Source organism: Zootermopsis nevadensis, unplaced genomic scaffold (assembly GCF_977971745.1).
Source record: "Zootermopsis nevadensis isolate Lab colony 2312 unplaced genomic scaffold, Znev_1.0 Znev_ptg000030l, whole genome shotgun sequence".
In the NCBI taxonomy this organism is placed as follows: domain Eukaryota; kingdom Metazoa; phylum Arthropoda; class Insecta; order Blattodea; family Termopsidae; genus Zootermopsis; species Zootermopsis nevadensis.
The window spans coordinates 10,855,989-10,878,315 of NW_028259162.1; the positions used below are offsets into that span (position 1 = coordinate 10,855,989).

A 22,327-nucleotide genomic window follows, 5' to 3' on the forward strand; every position below is an offset into this window, starting at 1 on the left:
GTTGATGACTTGCTATTTTACGCGTTTATGGAAGCTTGTATAGATAGGCCTCATACACAAAAATAAACAGAAGTGCCTTTGCTCACTTTGATGTGGGGTTTAGAAATATCTGCAAGATATTTAATAGTGTCGCTTGTGAAGTCTGTTTCTGACTGAAATAATGACTCGTCTCTGAGAAAGCCTTATTACCGGAAACACTAAATTCCAGACCCAAGACTTAAAACCGCTTACGTCATTTTGGTTAACATCATCCACCTGCACAGAATGCTGATCACTGACTTGAAAAGAAACATCTTGAGTTAGAATTTCCTAAACAAGATCATAGTGATCAAGGTTGAATATCTGGACAAATAATTAACTCCATCGAGCAGAGTCCTTGTAGAGAAGCTAAATAATATTATAAACTGGTATTGGTGGTTTTCCTCTGTCCCATAACAAAATGTCGGAACATACCTAGAAATAGACCTAGAAATTATACCACGACCTCTAAATTCTGAGTAGCTTAACTAACAAACTTCATGGAGCAGAAACCTTACTTGCAGCTAGTAAAGAAATGTTCGCCTTTTATGGCATCAATTTTCATTACCGTATTCAGAAGAATCCGCGTCGCTTCCAGTTTAAAGCAGTTCCGCGTAAGAACAGCTAATTCGACGCTACACAAAATCTATAGTTGATAAAGTGTCATTAAACCCTTGTCATAGGAAGCGAAATAAAATATAGTTAGTTTCCTCTCTCAGACAAAAGTTTCCCTTTAAAACATCAAAATAATTTAATTTTTTATTTAAAAAGATATTTAGAGTTGAAATTATAATTTTTTTTACGTTAACAACTGGAGATGGAAGTAACAAAATAGAATCTAGGCGGGATAATACGATTAACACAAAAGCTCCGCTCCTCAAGCCCAAGTTACATTTTTCAATTGCAATAGAAACACAAACCACGGATCAAATACGTTGTCAGTGAGACTGAGAGTGATCATTGAAACGGTTCGGCAATTCACTGAAGACACGAAGACAGCAAATAACCAAAAAAAATATAATATGCTCCAAGCACTTCAAGCAACAGAATTCGATTACAAGCACTCAAAAGCTTTTTAATTATCATTTTACGTTTCAACAGAGTGCACTTCCAACATGATAAATAGGAAAAGTCGATGGAAAACCCTTCATATTATTAGGTATTTATGTGTAGCCACGCACTTAAACATCTGGTTCGGACACGATAAAGCCCTAGATTGCGTGTTGATGTGCATTACATATTACACGTATCGTGCTGTGCTAGTTAACGGTTTCGTTCGCGTACCACTAATTCTAATTTAACACATTAAATGTACCACTAACCAAACGCATTCAGTGAAAAGTGATATTTATGTTAATATTAACTTTTGATTTTCTTACTTACTTCGCGTACAATTCAACATCGGCTCGCGTACCATAGGTTGAGAAAGGATGGTCTACACGATATTTGCATGCAATTGAAACAAACAAAGCTAGCTGGAAATGTGGCAAAATGATCCCTGTATCGCAGAGGGTGTAGAGACTATCGATTCAAGTCTCACATAGGAAAATGATTATTATTATTATTATTCCATCTATTCGCCACTTTATAGGGTATTTACTTCTATGTACCCGAGAAAAACCTTGTCCCTGAGGTACATAGTGTAGCAACTATTTCCGAAATACATTTTGTTTTTAATAAGTGTTGCATGTATTATATTGTTTCATTGTAAGGGATGACTATATATTTTACATAGCGTCTTTCGAATGATGTATGAAGATCCCAAAATGGCAGTTTTCAGAAGTTCCCTGATGTTGTGTTCGCCCGGGATGTTTGCCAAATATTTTCTGAGTGACTTGGAGACAGTTCCAGTTGCTCCTTTAATTATTGGGATTACTTTTGCTTTCACTTTCCACATTCGCTGTATTTCAATAAGAAGGTCCTTATTAATATTGCGATGGGGTAAGATTATTTCCTATGGAACTGAGCCTGTAACAGACCCTTTGTTTATCCCCCACTCTGCACTAAGATATAAGGATTCCATTTAGAGTTTGTACGTTTCGAATTCTAATATGAAGCTTCGTGAACACACTAAGTTTCAGAAGCAACACATTATATATGGAGTTCGTTCGCTGCACTACGGTAAGTTTCAAATACAAATGTCGATAGGCATTTTTGGTGCGTCCGCAACGAAAATTTACAAAAATTCGCACAGTAATTTTGAAGTGTGCGTCCATCTTTTCGCATGTATAAATTCGAGAAACGCTGATTGGATTCTAATGAAACGCGATACTGCAGAGTGCTACTACAATTTTTCAACTCATTCCAATTCTGGTAAAAATCGGATAACAACAACCGACCCTTGTTTCTGCACGTATCTAGTAAGTAACTAAATATTCATCAGAGCGAAAAATATTCCGAACAGGTTCGATGAAAAGAATTAAATACATATTTTATTCCAAATATACTATTCCCGGGAGTCTTGCTGTTTTGGATATAATTAAATTAAAGGGATTCTTTATGTAGTTTCATCTCGTAACTTAACGGCCTGTGAATTTATGTATTTTGATCAACATTTATACTGAATATTCTTACTGTTCTGATAAGTCTGTTTTCTGCTCCTTAGACTACAAGAGACAATCAGAAGTTAGGATTCACGAAGATGTGCGTGCAGTAACACAGCAAACGCCCCACAGCCGTAGAGCTATGGATGTCCTTCAATATTCAACACAGGATAAAATCATGTAGAAGCCGAGGGGACTAACATTTACAGTGATTATGGGTTCTAAAAGCACCTGTAAGACGGTTTAAATATACTTAACAGATCAGGATACTCACTTAGTTATTTCACGACACTGTATTGATTGTTGAGGTTATGAGGCTTCGATAATATACAAGTATGAGAATTTGATTTTTAGTATTGGACATGCAATAAACGAAATGAGACTTGTTCAATATTTTAGTACATAAAATCCTGAAATATGAAAATTAATCACGTACAAATACATTTAAAATTCTTTTCGCGATGACGCTGTAAAACATGGGGTATAATTTCTGAGAAAACGGGCCAATGGTGCAGTAACTGATAAGATTTTTTCCTTACTCTTCTTACAGCAGTCCATAATCATCCAACAGAAATACAGAACAAAATGGAACAGACGTGACCTCTGTAAATGCCACTTCGAATCACGCAAGGGCAATTTCATTACCGCGTGGAATAATTAATGCTGTAATACACCAGTCTTATAATTTTCCTCTATCTGCAGCGGATATGGGCTGTTCATTCTGCTTAGTCTGACGCTTTCAGTGATAACGAGGCATTACACACCATTACCGGTTTCTTTGGACAGACATTACGAAAATACAACCAAACACACGTTTTAAATCTGACAGTTCTTTCATATCCTAGTCGGATAGCACGGAAGACAAATGAAAAAGACGGTGGTAAATATCTACCCAATTGAAACTTAGCTATTATTAAACTGGAAATAAAATACATCTTACCAACAAAAATACTATTGAACATAACGTAAATTTTTAAATGAAAGAATTTATTTTTCTAAGAAATTATTAATGTCTATTTGCTTCTAAGCCTCCTTCCTTTTCTTTGAAGCAAACGAAATGAAGGATAACCAAAAGTCGGGAAATATGGACTCTGCTATAGTATCAGTTCCATTACTGGCAATATGGCTTTTTAATCTTTTTTACGTTCCACACAAACGAATAAAAAGACGCAGAAATGAACGAGACGCCCTTGCCACACTATTATCAGAAGGAAAGAAGCACATCTGCGGTCGTATATTATATCTACGTATTATATCTATCGTACGTTCGGGATCTGTCTAAACCTCGAATACGCCCACAGTAAACAAACAGATCCAGAAAGTCTGTATATACAATCCCAGGGCTGCATGTCATGCTCCCACATCGTCTTGGAATTGACACAAAACCCTGAAATTAATTTTTGTAAGGCAAAATAAAATATGTATGATTTGAGGTTTTCACAGCGGCGAGTATGAAGATTTCTGTCTTCTGGGTTGTTTCGCTGTGTAGTCTGGTCGATGTTTACCAACGTTTCAGAGGTCATACTGCCTCCGTCATCAGGGCGATTCATCGCAGTATGACCTCTTAAACGTTGGTTAACATCGACCAGACTACACAGCTCAACAACCCAGAAGACAGAAATCTTCACAATAAAACACATCGTAAAGCATATCGACTTTAAAACTCCCTTAACATCTACGCCGAGATCCTCGAAGTTACCACTTCCGTTCACGTTTTCCGATTAAAATTTTGTACGCATTCCTCGTATCTCCATACTATGTCCATCTCGTCCTCCTCGATCTGATCATCCCAATAATATTTCGTGAACAGAATGAATTACGAAGCTCCGAAGTATGTTAAATTTCCCCATCTCTCAGTTACATCATTTTTTCTCTTAGCGTTACGTAGAAATATTTTCCACGGCACCCTCTTCGCAAACATCATCAATTTATGTCCTTTCCTAACCGCGAGAGACATTCATATAACACAGTGTTCCTCAAACGTTTACAACCCGCAGCACACCCTGTCAAAGACACATGACGTCATACCACAAAATATCGCCTCACGAAAAGAAAGGGGTGCGGAACTATACATGGCCATAAATATGTATCTGTCCTATAAGAATGGCGGCATGTTGGAACCAAATATAACACATATCGAATGAAACTAACGATGATGAACTAGTGTCTGTGTGTGTATGCGCCCTCGTGCGTTACAAATTCTAACTACATAAGATATCGTATCACATTTTTCTAACTATAACATGCGAATTTCTTATGAAAATTCGTGGCACACCTGTAATCTGGTGTTGACACACCAGTGTACGCTGCACACCGGTTGAGGAACACTGATACAGGCAACTCTCGGTTTACGAACGAGTTCCGTTCACAATGTTCTTTATTTGTATCTTGCATTCCTGAGCTTTTAAGACACGTATCGTATACGTTAGCAGCCATTTTAAAGCACTAAAACCATGTACTAAACATCGAATGGTCTATACAATACGTTTTATTATAATGTATGTAATAAATATATTTTTTAAACGTTTATTTATTTAAATCTTACAATTATGTTCACTATACGTTTGGCATCTAGTTTTATAAGGCACTCTATCTATTGGCGACTTAAAGAAATTTAGAATGAATTGTGACGTTCGTAAATCGAACGTTCGTAAACCGAGAGTTTCCTGTATAGTAAAACAGAGTCTTTAGGTTTTGGACAGGTTACAAGATGATACTTGAATGGAAAGAGTGTTATATAAACATGAAAATCAATAATTGCAGATAAGTCATTCAAGACAGATCGTGTGATGAAGTGGCACTAGCTAAGTAGACTAACTAATACCTCCCATTAATGTTTAAAGTAATGAAGTGATCACACTATGAAAGCAACGTTCTAATATGAGCGGAACATCACAGTCACCGCCGGATGACACACGCTTAAAATATGCGTTGTCTGCGATCCCACATCTCAGTATATCGATATTCCTTTCTTATTTACGAAACTAGTCTACACTAGACGGAGACATTTTCCACCCTTCTCTTAAAACACACATCATATATCAAATAATAAAAGTTATACATTTTATTAAGGCAGTCCTATATATTTTATTATGTTTCATATTTCTGTTACGACTTGTTTTTGAGAACTTTATAAAATAAACGTTATTTACGGAAACGAAAGTAGACAGACAATTCTAAGAATATAAATTACATGCTAAACTTCAACGGAGTCATTGTGCGAGATGAAACATTCGCGGACGGACAAAGACCCCACCCCCCCTGAATACGCCCACGTTCGGCAATGAATGTAGAAACGTCGAAGGTCTGGAATGTATCAGGCTTTAAAATACTTTCAAATTTGCAATGGCAAGCTGAGGAACTGGTATTCGTCTCTCGACATTGATAAATAATACGGACACTAATAATGCTTTAGTTGAAAGTACGGCGGACTTCCAAACTGCTGCGTCGAAAAAGTTTGTTATTGTAATTCAAAATCTCTCATGACGGTGTAATTTTCCCCTTCTCCCTAAGCCCTGAAACACCAGAACGCGTGTTTCGAAATACTTCAGACATTCAGTCGATGTATCTAACAGTCTCATAACAAAAACAAGCATCACTACTGTCTTGAAGCTTTTAAGTCGAATGAATGCACTAAAATCTTCTTGGGTCAGCAGCCGCGTCGAAGCTGAGTTCAAAACCGACTTTTCGAAGACCTAATATGTCTCCACAATCAGAGTTTTATTACTATTATTCTTAGCCCTCAAACTAAAATATGACACAATGATTGGGAAAGAAAAATAACATAAATCCTTCATACATAAATACATACAAAAGGAAAGAAAAATAGGCTGCTCATAACAGGTGTGTTTACTTTCGAAACCGTCTTCGCTAACTAACAAAGTAACAAATCAGCCTGCCTAATATAAGGCTTCCACAATCGCCCAACCACTACACACTCACCCTGAAGATGGCAGGACCAATGTTACTCGAAACTCTGGATAATTTTTAACGTTCGACGCGGGTCATCTCAAAATCCGACATTATACACTACAAATATTCGGAGAAAAAACTTCTAATTTGTCTTTCAGATTTTAAATGAGACAGAGAGAGAAGAGGCATGTTTTGGAGTTCAATTACTGTGTCCACGTCTGCATTTATAATATAAAAATGGCGCGTTTCTCCTCTGTTGTTTGAGATGAGATATAATTAGCGAGACAATTTATTTATATAGGAAGCCTCTGTCACAAGAAAAATAATAAGATTAATTCCGTGCATATCAAATGTAACTCAGGCAATGACAAACACATGAATGAACAGTGTTCCTATAATTCAGTTTTTGTGACCGATTTAAAAAAAGTATACCTATAAACGAAACATGTAAGCGTTCTCTTGAAAACCTAAAGACAATAATCCAGCACTGTTCAATGTTTCCACTCTAATCCTCTCCAGTTTGAGCTCCCCACTGAGTACAAAACGACACTAACTCTTGGGATGTGCTGTACTTCCTACTGGCGTGGCACTGCGCTAGTTACAAACATTCGTGGTATACAGCTTTGTCATGGTTTGAAGATGGCTTGAAGTTTTCCAAGTACCAATTAATGTCGTGTGCTGAGACAACTCCACGTTACGTCAACAAACCAAGCTACATGACTGTTCCATACCTTCCGTTTCAAAAATAGCGACAATAACACATTGACGAGTAGCAGTTCAGGAAGACCCATAAATCACTCACCACACGCACAACGCTTCAAAAGATTTAATAGGATATGTTAATAAAAAACACAAACACGAAACAAATGAAAGAGCGTCACTCTGCAACGAGATGGCGCCTGCCAACGTCGAGGTGGTCGCTGCTTACAGAACGTTGACTCGATGCTCGTAACCATGGTGACCGATACAAGTCACTTCTCGCCATCCCTATGTTCAGCACAGAGTGTATTACCCGTCGCGAAAACATTAACACGTAAGGACTTAAATGCGGAACGTAGAATCCCGGTTCACTGCAAGAGGACCGTAAGTATCTCTTTTCAAACAAGACACATTTAAACACGCAGACGCATTTGAAGGAGACAAATGGGACGCTTCGTTTCATGGTCCTCAATTGAACAGAATGCTTCTTGAAAAGCTAATAGCAGCTCAGTTAGTCAATAATCCGTCTTATGGGACCAAACGCTGATCGTCATGTTCATTAAGAGCCCGACTGACAAACAGTAATTTTAAATTTTGAAAATTTGGTAACTAGCCAGTGAGAAAACGTAATTTGATTCAACTGGAGAACCACTGGACGGATCTGGATGAAATTTGATGTGGAGGTTTTACTCTTATGGGCGACCTCAAAATCCTATGAACAGCGATAACAAGATGACGGATGAGGAAAATTATAGGTAGACACTGAGGTGCTGTGATCTGTTGGCGGAACTTGGAACTATCGAACAAGACGGACTTATACTTCTAAATACGCGTAGTAAAGAACGCATGAAGATATTATGTGTATTCTGGTACGCAATACACATTCTGAGCTTGTTGAACCGAACACTAGGCAGTTCATATTGTTGCCACTGTACCGTCAAGGGTCACATACCGGGTCAGATAATTGCATGCGGTAAAAGTAGCCAACAATTAGGGATAACCCAGTTGCTAGTGAAATTACCTTACGTAGAAACAAGAAGCTGGCTGGAGATAAGCATGTAATACAGCAAGACGTTAAATTTCCTACAAACGATCATTCGAATGTAATTGTTTTACAATGCGTATTTACTGCGAATAAAATATTTGGCCTACACACAAACAAATGAGGAAAAGGCTTAAGCTGAGATTTCTGGTGATTTGGTAAGCAAGCAGTGCTGTATGACGGCGAATACTGGAATTTTAGAAAAACAGAGTAACGGAATATTGAGGCCACACAAACAAGGCTTTAGTTTGGCGGGCACCGGGGGGGGGGGGATGAAATTCGACAAGTCAGGAATATAACATGATCCACGAAATTCGCAAGTATAGCCAAAAAATGGAAAGAGCATGGAAGCGGATGTGAGCATTCGCTTACCCACAGCAGCAATAGGATACACACCTCAAGACGCCAAGACGCCTTGAAAAGACCTGGGGCAAGATGTAAGGATAGAGTGTCTGCCTCGGGAACGGAAAATGTGGTACGCAAACTTAGGGAGGAAGCGAAAAATTTATTATTGATGTTAGCCCAGAGTTTGGCTGATGGCTCTGTGTAAAAGTAGGCTGTTTTTCCGACGTTTCGGGGGACATATTGTCTCTAGTATCAGAGATCAAAGAATGTTTGGAAGTAGATGGTTTATACTGAGAATAAATTACTGTTATGGCACGTTCTTGGACAGGTCGAGGAAAATTACGCAGGCAGAACACTCGCTGAATAAATCTACATTCAACTGAAGGTCAGCAGGTCTGTGAATTATTGGGTTTAGTGTCTTCACTGCTTTTAAACATCTGACATCGTGACCTACCCATCTCATACTGCAGAATATAACAGATTTTTGGTTTAAACGTCAAATTTCGTTTTCGGTCTTACAAAACGTCATAAAAGTTGAGCATGATTCGCTTTTAATATAACAGTAAATGGGATTAATTTTCACAATGAATTAGATCTTCATACTTCCAAAGCTTTCTCGAAACAATTATGTGAAAATAGTATCTTTCCGTTTTATTAAATATTTAGACACGGTTTAAAGGGCACATTTCACATGAATATATTTTAGGCCATCTGTAGATAATTTTTTGTACTTTAATTTTGTAAAACATTCGAATTTCGATTCCAATCCCTGATTTATTGCTAAAAACTGTTTCTGTAACCACATTCCCAAAGCTCCTTATGATTAATTCGTAACTGTTCCTTTTATTGTATTTATTCTATGGCTGAATAACTTGTAACCTGCTGTCCGTTTCATGGAATGTATTTCATAAAGCAACAGACCAAATAAAGAGAATCCGCAGAGGTTCGATGGATATAAAATTACCCAATGATAAGACAATTACTATTGCATTTATTTTAATATTTATGTCAAGAAAAGAATGATATTATTCGCACGTATAACAGGTAAGAGTGACCATTTGTCTAGAGTAACTGTATTAGCTGTTAACATGCACGAATAAATAATTGAACGCCGTTGACATGTCCAACTTGTTCAGGCCAATGTTTTTGTCTCCCCGCCATTCATATATACCTGTAGGTCTACGTGACTATGTGGCGGTTGTGTCAATGAGAGAGAAGCGACTCGAATCTCGTACTTCACTCTCCTGGGGATAAACCCGCAGAGTAGCCAACCACAAAATATGATATAAACACGCAACAAACTTCCTTACTTCCTCATTGCAAGCAGAATTCACTGAGCAGCTTCGTATATCATCAACGTTCTCTACTTGTTCTCAGGAGGCATGCAGATTAGAATTCTGACAAAGTTATTTTGCTGAAATCCTGATTAGAAATTCATGGTTTTACTTAGTATATCCTAACTAACACCATAATGTCCTTCCACATCGTTATATACTCATACAACACGAATATCTTATCATATGAGTGATATTTCAAGTCCTCAAGGCAGCGAGTATGAAGATGGCTGTCTTCTAGGTTGTCGCGACCTGATGATGGAGGCAAAAGGCACCTCTGAAACGTCGGTAAACGTTTACCAGTCTATACGGAGTAACAACCTAGAAGACAGCCATTTTCATCATAACATATTGTTCGATGTAATATAACCCCAGCGCTTGAAATAGGGTCCTTAAATAACATAATAGATAGATAATTCTTCTGTTGAAGGAACATCATTAATTAACCTATGACACATACTACACACCTCTCTTGTTGAGACTAGAATTTTATTTACAATGCGGTTGGACTCTCCGGACGAGGGGATAAGGCCTCTCGAATCACAGGGCAACACATATAAACGAGGACAACTATGAATGATGTTAGAAAGATTCGAACCACGATCCCAGCGTTGGAAAGAACCAATAACGTAAATAATTTAAAGAGTAAATATGACTGCTAGGATAAAATATAAGTTACATGGGAAATTAGAGTTTCTCGAAATGAATAACTTCAAATTAAACGCAGTACGATTTGACAGTAAAATAAAACGGTATTAACAAAATTCGGCAAAAATAAGAAATACAGACAAACAATCGAGCCTCGTGTGGGATGTTGACTGGAAATCAATATTACCAGAATTATTCTGCTATACCAACAAGAATCCCTCCAGCAGCTAGGTCTGGATTTATTTTATTAATTGAATAATGGTCGTTTTTTGCATTTAGAAATAAATGTGACCAACAGCGAACAGAAGTATCATCAGTACAGAATACATTTCTATTTAAACGAGAATCAAGACGAAATATTCAGTAACCAAAAGATGAAAAGACATGCTCTTGGGAGTCACGCTACATGAAGTTCAGGGCTCCTAGCGAGAACGGTTTGTTGAGGACAAAATTAATTTTATCGGAGACTTACGTTGTGTAATTATTCATAGGTCAATCAAGAGAACAGGAGTGTACTGCGACCACATAATCACTAATGTCATATAGATCACTCAACAATATGTACGTTTGGATTCTAAAGCTGCATATTACTAGATCTTAAATCACCGTGAAAACAAAATTCATGATTCCAGAACTTTATTCTGGATGACGACAAACAAGAGAAGCTCAGTCAGTGTTGTCACTTGCCCGTCCAGCCTGTAGGTTGGATGACCGGGGATCGGATTATCCGCTCCAAAAAATTAGATAATTTATAGCTCACGGGATGGATGTTCAATGGCTTCGAATTTCTTATAATGCAGTCCCACAAAACTTGTTTAAGTTTCTTGTGCTGGTTTTCTTTACAGCGCCTGATATGTAAATACAGGATTACAGCAATATATGCTGTGCATTAACCGGCTAAGAGCCAGCAGCTAGTTTGATTGTACACGGAATTTGTAAGAATATCTAACGGAGAAAAGACATTTTCAAAAATGAATGTGTGGAATATGGAATAGGATGAAGGAAGGATCAGAAAAGAAACACGTGCTGTAACACGAAATAAAGACTGATGTTTCAAGAAGGAGTTATAATTGTTGTTGTGAGGGACTGCATAACAACAAATTCAAAACCACTAAAAATTCAGTCTGTATATAAAAAATGGAACTTTTGTTAAGTCCATTGTTGTGTAAAGTGGTATTAGCACGACGAGAGAACAGCAAAGTTCGAACTTTATCATTGTTGCTGATGCAGAAAGGACTTACGATAATATTTATATTTCACTCTTGTTTATCAAACCATGAAACGACTGAAGTTATTATAAATCATTTAAAATCTGATTAATTGAAATTAGTGAAGAAACAAAATCAATAAAGACAACATTTGAAAATAGGTAGTGACTTAAAGGTATGGACATTCAAGGTTAACGCATGAAATTGGTCCTACGTATGAATAATTTACAAAGCAAGGGCATCTAAGGAAAATCATTATTTAATTTTGTAGTTTTCCATGTCAGGTGAATCAAAACTAAACAACACATAACACAAACAACAGGCTTGTATTAATTGTGTCAAATAATGTTAAACAATAATTAAAATGTGCGATTCTCCTATGTTGCTCCATGCCATGTGAAATGAGTAGTATTCTTGATACATAGTTCGATGGACGTACCACGCATGCGCAAGCCCGGGCCACCCAATGCCGCAATCGATTGGCAGAGCTTTCTGTTTTCGAGTTAACAATCGAGATTTTGTTAGAGAATCTGCTGACCAATCAGATTACACATGATGGGAAGGGAAGAAAAATACTTGTTTAAAAAATATGCCTTTGGAAATAAAAATTTGAATACATCCGAATTGAGGGTGGCTTACGAAGATTAACAAGGGAAATGTCACATGTGTACAAGCAAAGCCTGTAGCCCCTCCAAAAAAGATTGTGTCGAGCGCGTGAATCAGATCCTGCCGAAAGTGCGTACCCTTAACACGGACACTCGAATCAGGGGCACACGCATCAACTGCAGGTTATTCGAACAATAACGAAGAGGAGACCCTCTCGGTCAATTTTATTGAAAAAACTGTCAGCCTGTGATGACTTAATCTCCTGTACGAATCAGATTTCCTTGTTCCTGAAACGTCGGCGAAACACACCCAAAGCTTCACAATTATTTAATCGCATTCATAGTAAATTTCAGAGAAATAATGTTATGGATACAAAGAGCCACTTCTTAAATAGAATTTTTAATTAAATTTGTATTTCTTCTCCATTTAATGATAACACGTGGTAGTAATGAACGGTAGTTGCACATAATAGGCTTGTATTTTTTTTCAATTTCGGAGTGGTATTTAGACATATTTAAAACTTCTGATTCCACTTTGTCTGAAATAAATTTTGAGGACATGGTAGAGTTGTACTTTAATTTGAAAATATAATTAAGTAAATGAGAGATAATAGGGGTTTTATGTTTGTTTAGTTTGGTCCGAATTCTTTTATGTATTAGAATTCATCATTAACAGATTCAGTCGAAGACGGCTGTCCTCGTAGCGACGTGTAGTCTGGTTGAAATTTACTAACGTTACAGGCGTCCTTATTGTATCCATCATCAGGACGCTTATGGTCAACCAGAAGCAATGAATCAATTTGCGAACTATAATCAGGACTCAAACGGTCCCTTTATCTTTGATTTATTATCACAGGGCATACGATATCAAAAAGTCGCAAGATATCCGATGCGGAAGACAGTAATCGTGTCATATTTTAGGTTACTATCCAAGAATGTACCTCGAGGGACTTGTAAATAGCACCAACAAATCCAGCTAATACAATCGGTTTCAGTATAAAACTTTAAACTCACGACTTACTGAGAACGAGGTAGGAATGATAACCACGAAACGACGACGTCCGATTTTGTATTCTTAATCTCGATATCTCTGAAAACATACGCTTTAGACAAACCGTACAAAGACAAGTGTAATTTATCATGACAAAATTAAACCAATTCTAAAAGTGAAGTGTATGCAGCACCAACAACAAAAAGGTAACGAACTAAGCATGCTCTACCATAATCAACGGACAATCGAATTACACACGTGCAGCCGAGACGCCACTAAAATGCAATGCAATCTTGATAACATTAATCTACAAACAGGCTACTCATGACATGCTATATATGAGTATACAGTACATGCATGTTTAACTTCAAATCCATCTTCATAGATTTATCAATACTTGTGTGTCCATTTATTTATTCTGAGACTTACGTCTTAATTTTAAAATGTAACCACAAACTAAATCTGTAATATTTCTTCGGTTTATGGAGTCCACATTGAGATTATATTAGTATTTTAATTATTTTAACAAATTTCGTTACATGAAAGCATGAAATTTGTTTACGGTAACTACAATGATAGTATTGTTATATTATATTTCAATATATTACTAATTTTAAATAATTTTAACTGAGATTCGTTTTCAATGTCACGACTCTCAGTTATGTGTTGCCCAGTGAAAGGACATTCATTCGTTCTTTCTTTTCTGATACATTTCTTTTCTCTTTCCGTCCTGTCATTTACTACACATCGTTGCAAACATTTGTTTCACTCCGAAGCCAAAGTTCTTTCGTTCTGAAACACGTTATTTTTTGCATCTATCTCGTTTGCTTTTACAAAACTGTACAGTATAAATTTTTACTTCTACCCACAATTTAACTTTAAAATAATCAGCCTCTTACAAGTATATTACCGTAAAAAAATGCTTAGCGAATATATCCGAACTCTCTCGTGACCGTAGAAGGGAGGAGATTACTCGACATAAAAACAAACGAAAGTAACGATTGACCACGCTAAATGTAAATTTAAAAGTTTTCGGTTTCCATTCCATTAATGTGTTTGTATCCGTGGGCCTATATAAGAGATTTTAAATTAAAAGTATATTAAAATATTGATGACAAGTTACTGATGGATGAAATTTATCCTGCTTCTAAAGTACAGAATAATTCAGACAAACATTACAGTATTATATTTCAACATTTTAAATCGCATTCCACGCATTTACTCTCTTATTCCAAACCAATTTCGGTCTTACAAAACTATTCCCAGTATATTTCATTCAGCTAATAAAATAAATCTGGTTCTTAAATGTTAAAGTAGGTGGTACAGGCTGTGCAATCTAGTTACCACTGCTAGGCTTGACTGGATCTCTAATACTGATGATGGACGGTAAACCCATGCATGTACAGGTGTCCAAAAATATGTAACACATTCAATAGATAAAACAAAGACATTTTAATAACCACATCATTACATTGGCGCTTGGTGAGTTAGCGAATCTTGTGCAGGTATTCAACATAACCACCGTTAACTTCATGGCACAGATGACAGCGGTTAGAAACTGACGGACAAGCGGCCACCAAAAGTTGGCGCTGTGTACATATTTTGGGACATTCTGTACTTACGCTGTAGAGTCAGAATGTGATGTTTCAGCACTGAAATATACCCTGAGCATCGGCTGACACGGTAAAATAGGCAAAGTTATCAGTATTATGTACCAGTATATATAAAATGCACAGCGTTTAATTATTATCTCAGAACTAACATATTCTAATAGCAGTTCGGCTGAGAAATTATCCTTTCAAGGCGGATTACAAGGTTTTCGGAATGTCTGATTCGGTCACGACCTCAGCAGCGTATCTGAGTCGTCACAAAGTCTGCTTCTGACACAAAGTGTTATACAAAGACCGTTCCACATGAACCATGTCATAATAAGCAGTGTCGACATATAGAAGTAAAGGATGGCTTTCCTGAATATATATAACCTGCATGTGGTCGGAATGAGAGACCGGTTTTATGAGCAGAGCGCGTCTAAAAGACCTTAAACATTCTGTTTCCTGACGATATATGCATAAAAGTAATTGCTGTCGATTTTTAGAGCCAAACGAAATTCATAATTGCACTCTGTCGGCGAAATGCCAATTTAATGAATGTTAAAACAGATGGTACATGTAATCACCACAATGCTGTGAAGAATTAATAAATAGAGAATTCCGTTTAACAACGTACTTTAATCGAAGGTTATCACATCCACGTTCAAACGTTTTCTGGAATAACTAACGGAAGGACAACATCATAGCAGGAAATTAATCCTATCGGGATGAAAGCACTTGGGCTGATGATGGATCCTCTATCCGACGTTTCTACACATACATCATCAAAGCCGTGACGCTGTCCATCATCGCTTAGTTAAGCTCTCCTATACAACGCGACAGCTCACACTACTAGCAAGTTTAGCCTCGGCAAATCATATCCATTTTACGATCAAATTTCTGACAAGGAACTTATTCAGCACTGTTAGTAGTAAATTTATTGATTCTTAGAATGTTCATCGGTGTTGTAACAGCTATGACAGGATTGTAAATGTTCAAAAGGGGATAATTTGGAAGCGAGATATCCATCCGCAATCCGGCAATCGCCATTAAAAATATCTGGATATCTGGTTTACGGTCCAGAATTCGAATCTGATACCTCTAGAAAACAGCTTAACCGCTGGGTTAAGCGTCTAGATAGAATACTATACATTTAACAACTCAAAAACTTACTAAATTTTAGTTACAGAACCTTTTATAAAAGGTACAAAATGTTTATACAGATGATGAGATTGCAAATTAACACCTCAGGGAGGGCGGGAATCATCCCGAAGGAAAATCAACTAATTGTTACAACAAAATGAACAATCAGTTGCTCATACCTTGAACTTTAATGGTCTTAACAGATATCTGCCTACAGTAACTTAAAAAATAATCATTTGTACTTGAAACGAGGTTCCATACACATCCACCACAAGGACACTGGGGCTTGTGGGATAAGCTGTACTATAGTACAGTTCAAAGACTACAACGTAGTGAAGGCCATACTGTATTCAACAGTAATTCAATATCATGGCGCCCATAGTAAAGCTCATGCTATTTCAACATGAAGACTATCATTATCTAGAATATTTTACAGGGAAAGGGAGAAGTTCTAGGGTCACTGAATACTCGGCTCTGAAATTCTGTGAATATGAACTATAATTTTCGCGTATTGTTATATGACACAAGAACACAATTTTCAGCACAAACTTCACAATAATTACGATCCCCCCAAAATAATCAGTTACACGAAAAACAGCCTATATTCCGCTAAACTGAATGAATGAGCTCATATGATTCTCAGTATGTAAAGACGATGCATGCCTACAGCTAAGAATTACAGTCGAATGGAGACGGATTGCGTCACCAACAGACAGCTCACCTGTGGGTAGGCTAGCTGTATCTCATTTGGGCTCGCAGAACGGTGGTCCTGCAGCGTCATGAGGGCCTGTGTGAGGGGAAGCAGAGAACCCGGGATTCGACCATCGTGACCGGCCTGCAACAATCAATATGACAACAGGGGATTGGCAGTGCGGCTTTATTTAAGTGGCGCAGGCGACTTCCAAGACAACTTAAATAAAAGCAAGCCACATCCCCTCCGTCAAGTGGGCGTGTTATTTCCACACCCATGTTGATTCAGCCTGTCCCTGTCAAGACGAAATCAGCAGGTAACAAACGGGTGACCGAGGCAGCAAGCACCTCTGAAACGTCAGTCAACTTCTACCGGAAGACAGCCATCTTCATGCTAATATTCTTCGCCGTGAGAATATCAAATTTCACCTTGACTTTTATTGTTATTTTTTAATATCCGTCTCATATATGTTTTACGTATAGGACTTTCATTTCACTGATTAATTAATCATATTGTTATTTTTAATACTCTTAGCTTTACTGTTTATAATTTTTTTGTATTTAATTACGTGTTGACCTATTAGGCAATAGTTACGCAATGGATTTCATCTGTGCTTCATATAAACCTAATTTTATCTGTGCACGGAATAAATTCCAGTTTATGTATGTCTACCCGCACAGACGCACACGAACAAGTTTTAAAACTGTCACAACCACAATAAAATATGTATATATTATTGCGGTCACACATTTGTACCACTTTGTGTTAGTCTTTAAAAAGCTTAATGCTATAATTAAAATATATAAAATCTGTGAATGTTCGCCTTTGTAATGCGGAAAGTTGGATAACCTTTATGCTTTGTGTTGGGAAACTGAAATTTTGCCAGTGAAAAGGGTGACTGCTGATGGTTACTGTCCATTACTATTTGCTGGGAAATAATTAAAGTCTGCATGCTTCACTGAGACAAGAAAAAATGTTTCGTGCGTAGGCCTGTATGATAATTGGGACATGCTCTATGCATAATGTATCAAAATACACACGGACTGATACTGTGCTTAGCGAAATATTCAACTAACTCATCTTTCAGTATTTCAAGAGAACTAAAACCCTCATTCGCAATTGGCATGCAATAAATCCACGAACGACAACAAAAATAAAATTTGCGTAACAAATTAAAGACACTAATTTTCTTTCTCGAGATTTCTGGGGGTACCGAGTACTACAGTTGGTGGACTGATAGGTGAGATGCTAGAGGTAAGAGGAGTTGCAGAGTAAGGCTGGACACAGTGTGGATTGTGGAATACAGGATATTCCCACGACTCAGAATTCCACCAAAATGTGAAACCATACAATTTTGTGGGACAAGTCTTCGACATAAGATGCTATGCCTCGTAGCGATACATAAAAATTGAAACAACCACAATTAATACGAAATTTAAGACTTGCAACGGTAATAAATTATTGAAAAGTGATATTCAAACATTTTAATACATTTTAAATTACCCAGGATTAGGTATGAAATACGGATTTCAGAGACCTATAACAATTCGATAATGGTGCATCCTGGGGCGGCTTTTGACGATTTCCAAATAGCACAACTTTAAACCTACAAAGCTCATATAACAAACTAAACGTACAAATACAACACAAATAAGAAAACAAGATTTATAAGTCTGTCATAAATCGAAAAAAGACGATAAATTCAAACTGTAATAAACTTCCAGACGAACTCGATTTTAATTACCGGTTATAACGGATAATAACTTCAAGGAAGTCAGAACCGAATCTGCACTGTTTTCTCTTATTAGCTTAAATACCATCCTCTATCCTAATGCAGCCCATGAGACCTGACACGATATACTGACCGAGCCAATGGGGACACATTCTCATTTAATTACTCGCTGTGACTACAGCTCACTTCCTCCCGTTACAAGGACGGTCGCACCAAAATGCACGTCCCCTTTTTACTGAGTGTCTTACCTGTCAGTGTCGCGACCTATTACAGAACGTCCAACTACACCATACGGTTCATCTTACTTCTTTTCTTCAGCATTTTACAAACCGTCACGTTCCATCCCTCTATACCATCTGCCTTTCCTACACTTTGGAAGCTAGAATCATCCTTTCACCAAAACCCTTTAATTTGAGTAAAACACGAGGCGTCTCCTCTAATTCCCACGGGATCAATCCTTTTCAATTCCCAACCAGGCCATAAGCCAACAAGACCACCAAGCCGACGCCTACATTGCGTTCCCTTGAACTAGACGTTCGCTGGGGACACAAATACGTCAGCTCAAACACCACCTAGCGACGACGATCGGAAGTATTAGTGCTGTACGAAGTAGCTTATTAGTTGTGAAAACGTAGACTGTTATGGTTCGATCTAAACGTGGTTTATCCTCTTCTTTGACCGAAAATCAAAAGGCCTATTATTAATAAACAGATATATACGGAGAAATAAATTTACACTGTTACAATAAGCCACTTGGAGATAGTCAAAGTCTAGAAATTTCTAAAATATTTCTGTACTTGAACTTACATACTGATTAGCTGTTTTAAATTTTATGAGAGGTCAAAGGAAAAATTAATGATTTACATGGAGGCTGAAAGTCAATCAGAGATAATCAAGGACTGAAAATAATTCTTTAAAACAAATTTACGACGATAATCTGCCACTGACAAGAGTGCGCTGTGCGTCCAACTAGCATTTTAATGGAAGGTAAAATCACAAGCAGAAACTGAAACAAAGCATAAATGAAGCTTTGCTTAAAACGTGGGCGTCTGTCTGAAATTCACGAGACCTCAACTTCTAACCAAAGTAAAACACACGTGAATCACATAAACAAATTACAGCCTGTTTTTTTTCAGAACAGGGACAACCAAAGATGAAGAAGAGAAAGGCGCATGCGCAACCATCGATTGCACGCAATTCTGGGCGTCCTAGCGTTCCACGTGGCTCAGTCCACTGCACACGCTGTACACGTCAGATCACATGACCCCAGCTACAATTGCACGCTCATCTGTAGTGGCTTATTCTGAGTTCTATCCTCGACGCTTGCCGAACCTCCTTGACCTTTTGAAAGACAAGATGGCGTAACTGATAATGCTGTAGCACCAGGCAGCGATGAGTATCTGGTTCAAATATTATTTATATGCGCTCTTAGCAAAAATAGGAAAAACGAATACATAACAAGAATACTATATGTCACAGTCCCAATGTCTCATCAACCAAACCGGAGGTTTTGTATGATCCTCAAAATAGACAGTGATAATTTCCTTAAAATGTCATCAACCAGTTGAGCCCTGTTTTATATTATCGGAGGCAGAAATTTAATTGTTATATACTATTTAGATGGGCTTCGGATTCGACTAGATGACAAGATGAAATATTTTGGTTAATTATTTTTAGTTCAGAAACATAAAAGATTTGAGCTGCCCGTGTTAGAATGATAAGTTTGAGCTGGAAGCAGATCTATATCTTCCCGTGGCACATCTTAATTTGTTAAAGACACATGATTGCACACCACACAAAATGTCGCCTCACGAAAAGAGGGTACAAAACTATATAAATATATATAGACGTATAAGTCTTTGTCCTATAAGACAGCAAGCAATGAAATCAAACATAAAACAGGTCGGGTAAAACTACCGATGATGAATCTGTATGTGTGTGGGTGTAACGAATTCTAATTACGATAAATACGTACATTGCATTTTTTCGACGGTAAAGTGTAAATAAGTAATTTGTCATAAAATTTTGATGCACACCTGAAACCTAGTGTTGGCACATCGGTTGATGAACACTGAACTAATGGAACAATCAATTTACGTCATACCAAATGGTGAATCTAGCGCAGCCCCAGATACCTCTGGCCTTGTACCATCGTCATCTCCCTACATTCAAAAAGCCTGCATGCTTCTTAACCAACACTGGCAATACACTATTTGCAAGTAAAATTATCCATGTACGAGCAGTTTCCATGGTACTCTGAATTATTTTTCCTGAGCACGAACGCAATTTACCATAAGAGGATAGAAGACGCCAAGCCAAGTATGTACAAGCACACTTGAAATTATACGCGTACTGAACGCAAAGAACACAGAACGTGCCTTTTAGAATTCTGCGAAACTGGCATAGAGATAGGCCAAAGAAAGTATTGTGACGCAGTAGGTAAGTTTAGGGTTATTATTAAAAGAGGTGCAAAACAAATATTGATAAAAAAGTGGTAGGATTAAATATCGCTTTAATGGATGGAGTTTTATTTATTGGGTGTGGAGAAACTTCTTCGCGATATTTGCACTGACTGTTTGACCAAATGCCAAAGTACACAAATTTCACTTGAGCACAGATGCATTCCGCTGGGGACCTTATATCCTCACAGAACGTAAAAGCCTCAGATCCTGGAGTTACTTCGAGGTTTTGTTATTGGCTTGTATCAAGTTGTAATTAACAGAGACTTCTGTATGAAGACGGCTGTGGCCTGCGTTATAGCGCCATGCAGTTCGGTAGACGTTTACCGACGTTTCAGAAGTGTTTACTGCCAGAATCACGAGGACAATGAGTAAGCCACGAGCGAGGAATCTGTTTGCGATATGAGAACCAATCCGACAAAGCAGAACGTTGAGTGGACCAGTGTACTCTTCTCCCATTGGCTTCCTTCATCTCGCCCGATCTTCAACCTTTTCAGAGGTTTAACGTATCGGGAGGGAACAAAATTTTTCCCGTCGCAAGAACTTAATATATTTAATATACAAGATCACTTGAAAAAGTTACATCTACTCGTATTTAATTCTTTTACCATTTAAAAGGGTCCAAGAAGAAATTAAAAAAATGGTAGGCTAGAAAAAAATTCTGTGGTTAATGGTTCATATATTAAAGCTGTGTAATACCGTAACAAAAACGTTTTAAAATGAATAAAATCAACAAGTGCCATCTATGAAAGCTTTCTGAGCTGGCGAATCAAACAAAAGTATGACGTACAGCGAGAATCTGTTTTTTTAGCAGTCAGCTTACAAAACCACACCATTCATTTGTGTAAACCCTGTACACCTACGGCATCTCTAAAGTCCAACGAGAATTTATTACAATCTGCAATCAGCAATGCTTTATACCTCAAACAAAACAAACACTGCACGGCTGTACCTAAATTTGGAGTACAATTCCTACACGCATTGTATGCCATTTCGCATAATTCATTTGTTAATTTGTTTCAGATACAAAACGTTGTTTCAGATTTTATACCACTATCACGTAACACTACGTAGTTGAAATTTTATACTTTATGTCCATACTGAATACCCTAAAAGATTTACAATTTTACGATGTCTATATATTAAGAACAAAACTTTAATATCAACAAGAATTAACTAGGAATAATACACAAATAAACTACCCTTTAATAAAGTATTATGATTATAATAATTATTATTAAAAATTATTTTGAGCAATTAACAAAACCTTATTCTTTAATTTACTGGACTTTGTCCAAGAACCACATAAAGACATAAAAATTCAACATTTAATTTTCATCACAAAAAAGAAAAAGCAAATGAGCACCA

General features: G+C 37.3%; 1 protein-coding gene across 4 annotated transcripts in view; it reads right to left on the reverse strand.

The window, feature by feature from the left end:
- The window catches only part of dlg1 (MAGUK family member discs large 1), a 338,246-nt gene that overhangs the window by 207,086 nt on the left and 108,833 nt on the right, over positions 1–22,327 (reverse strand). For 3 of the 4 annotated variants that reach the window (XM_022067362.2, XM_022067361.2, XM_022067373.2), the window contains exon 3: positions 16,799–16,912. The exons of the other annotated variant lie outside the window; for it this stretch is intronic. In XM_022067362.2, the coding sequence (XP_021923054.2) occupies positions 16,799–16,912 (114 nt within the window). The remainder of the gene's footprint in view (positions 1–16,798; positions 16,913–22,327) is intronic. 4 annotated transcript variants of the gene reach the window in all.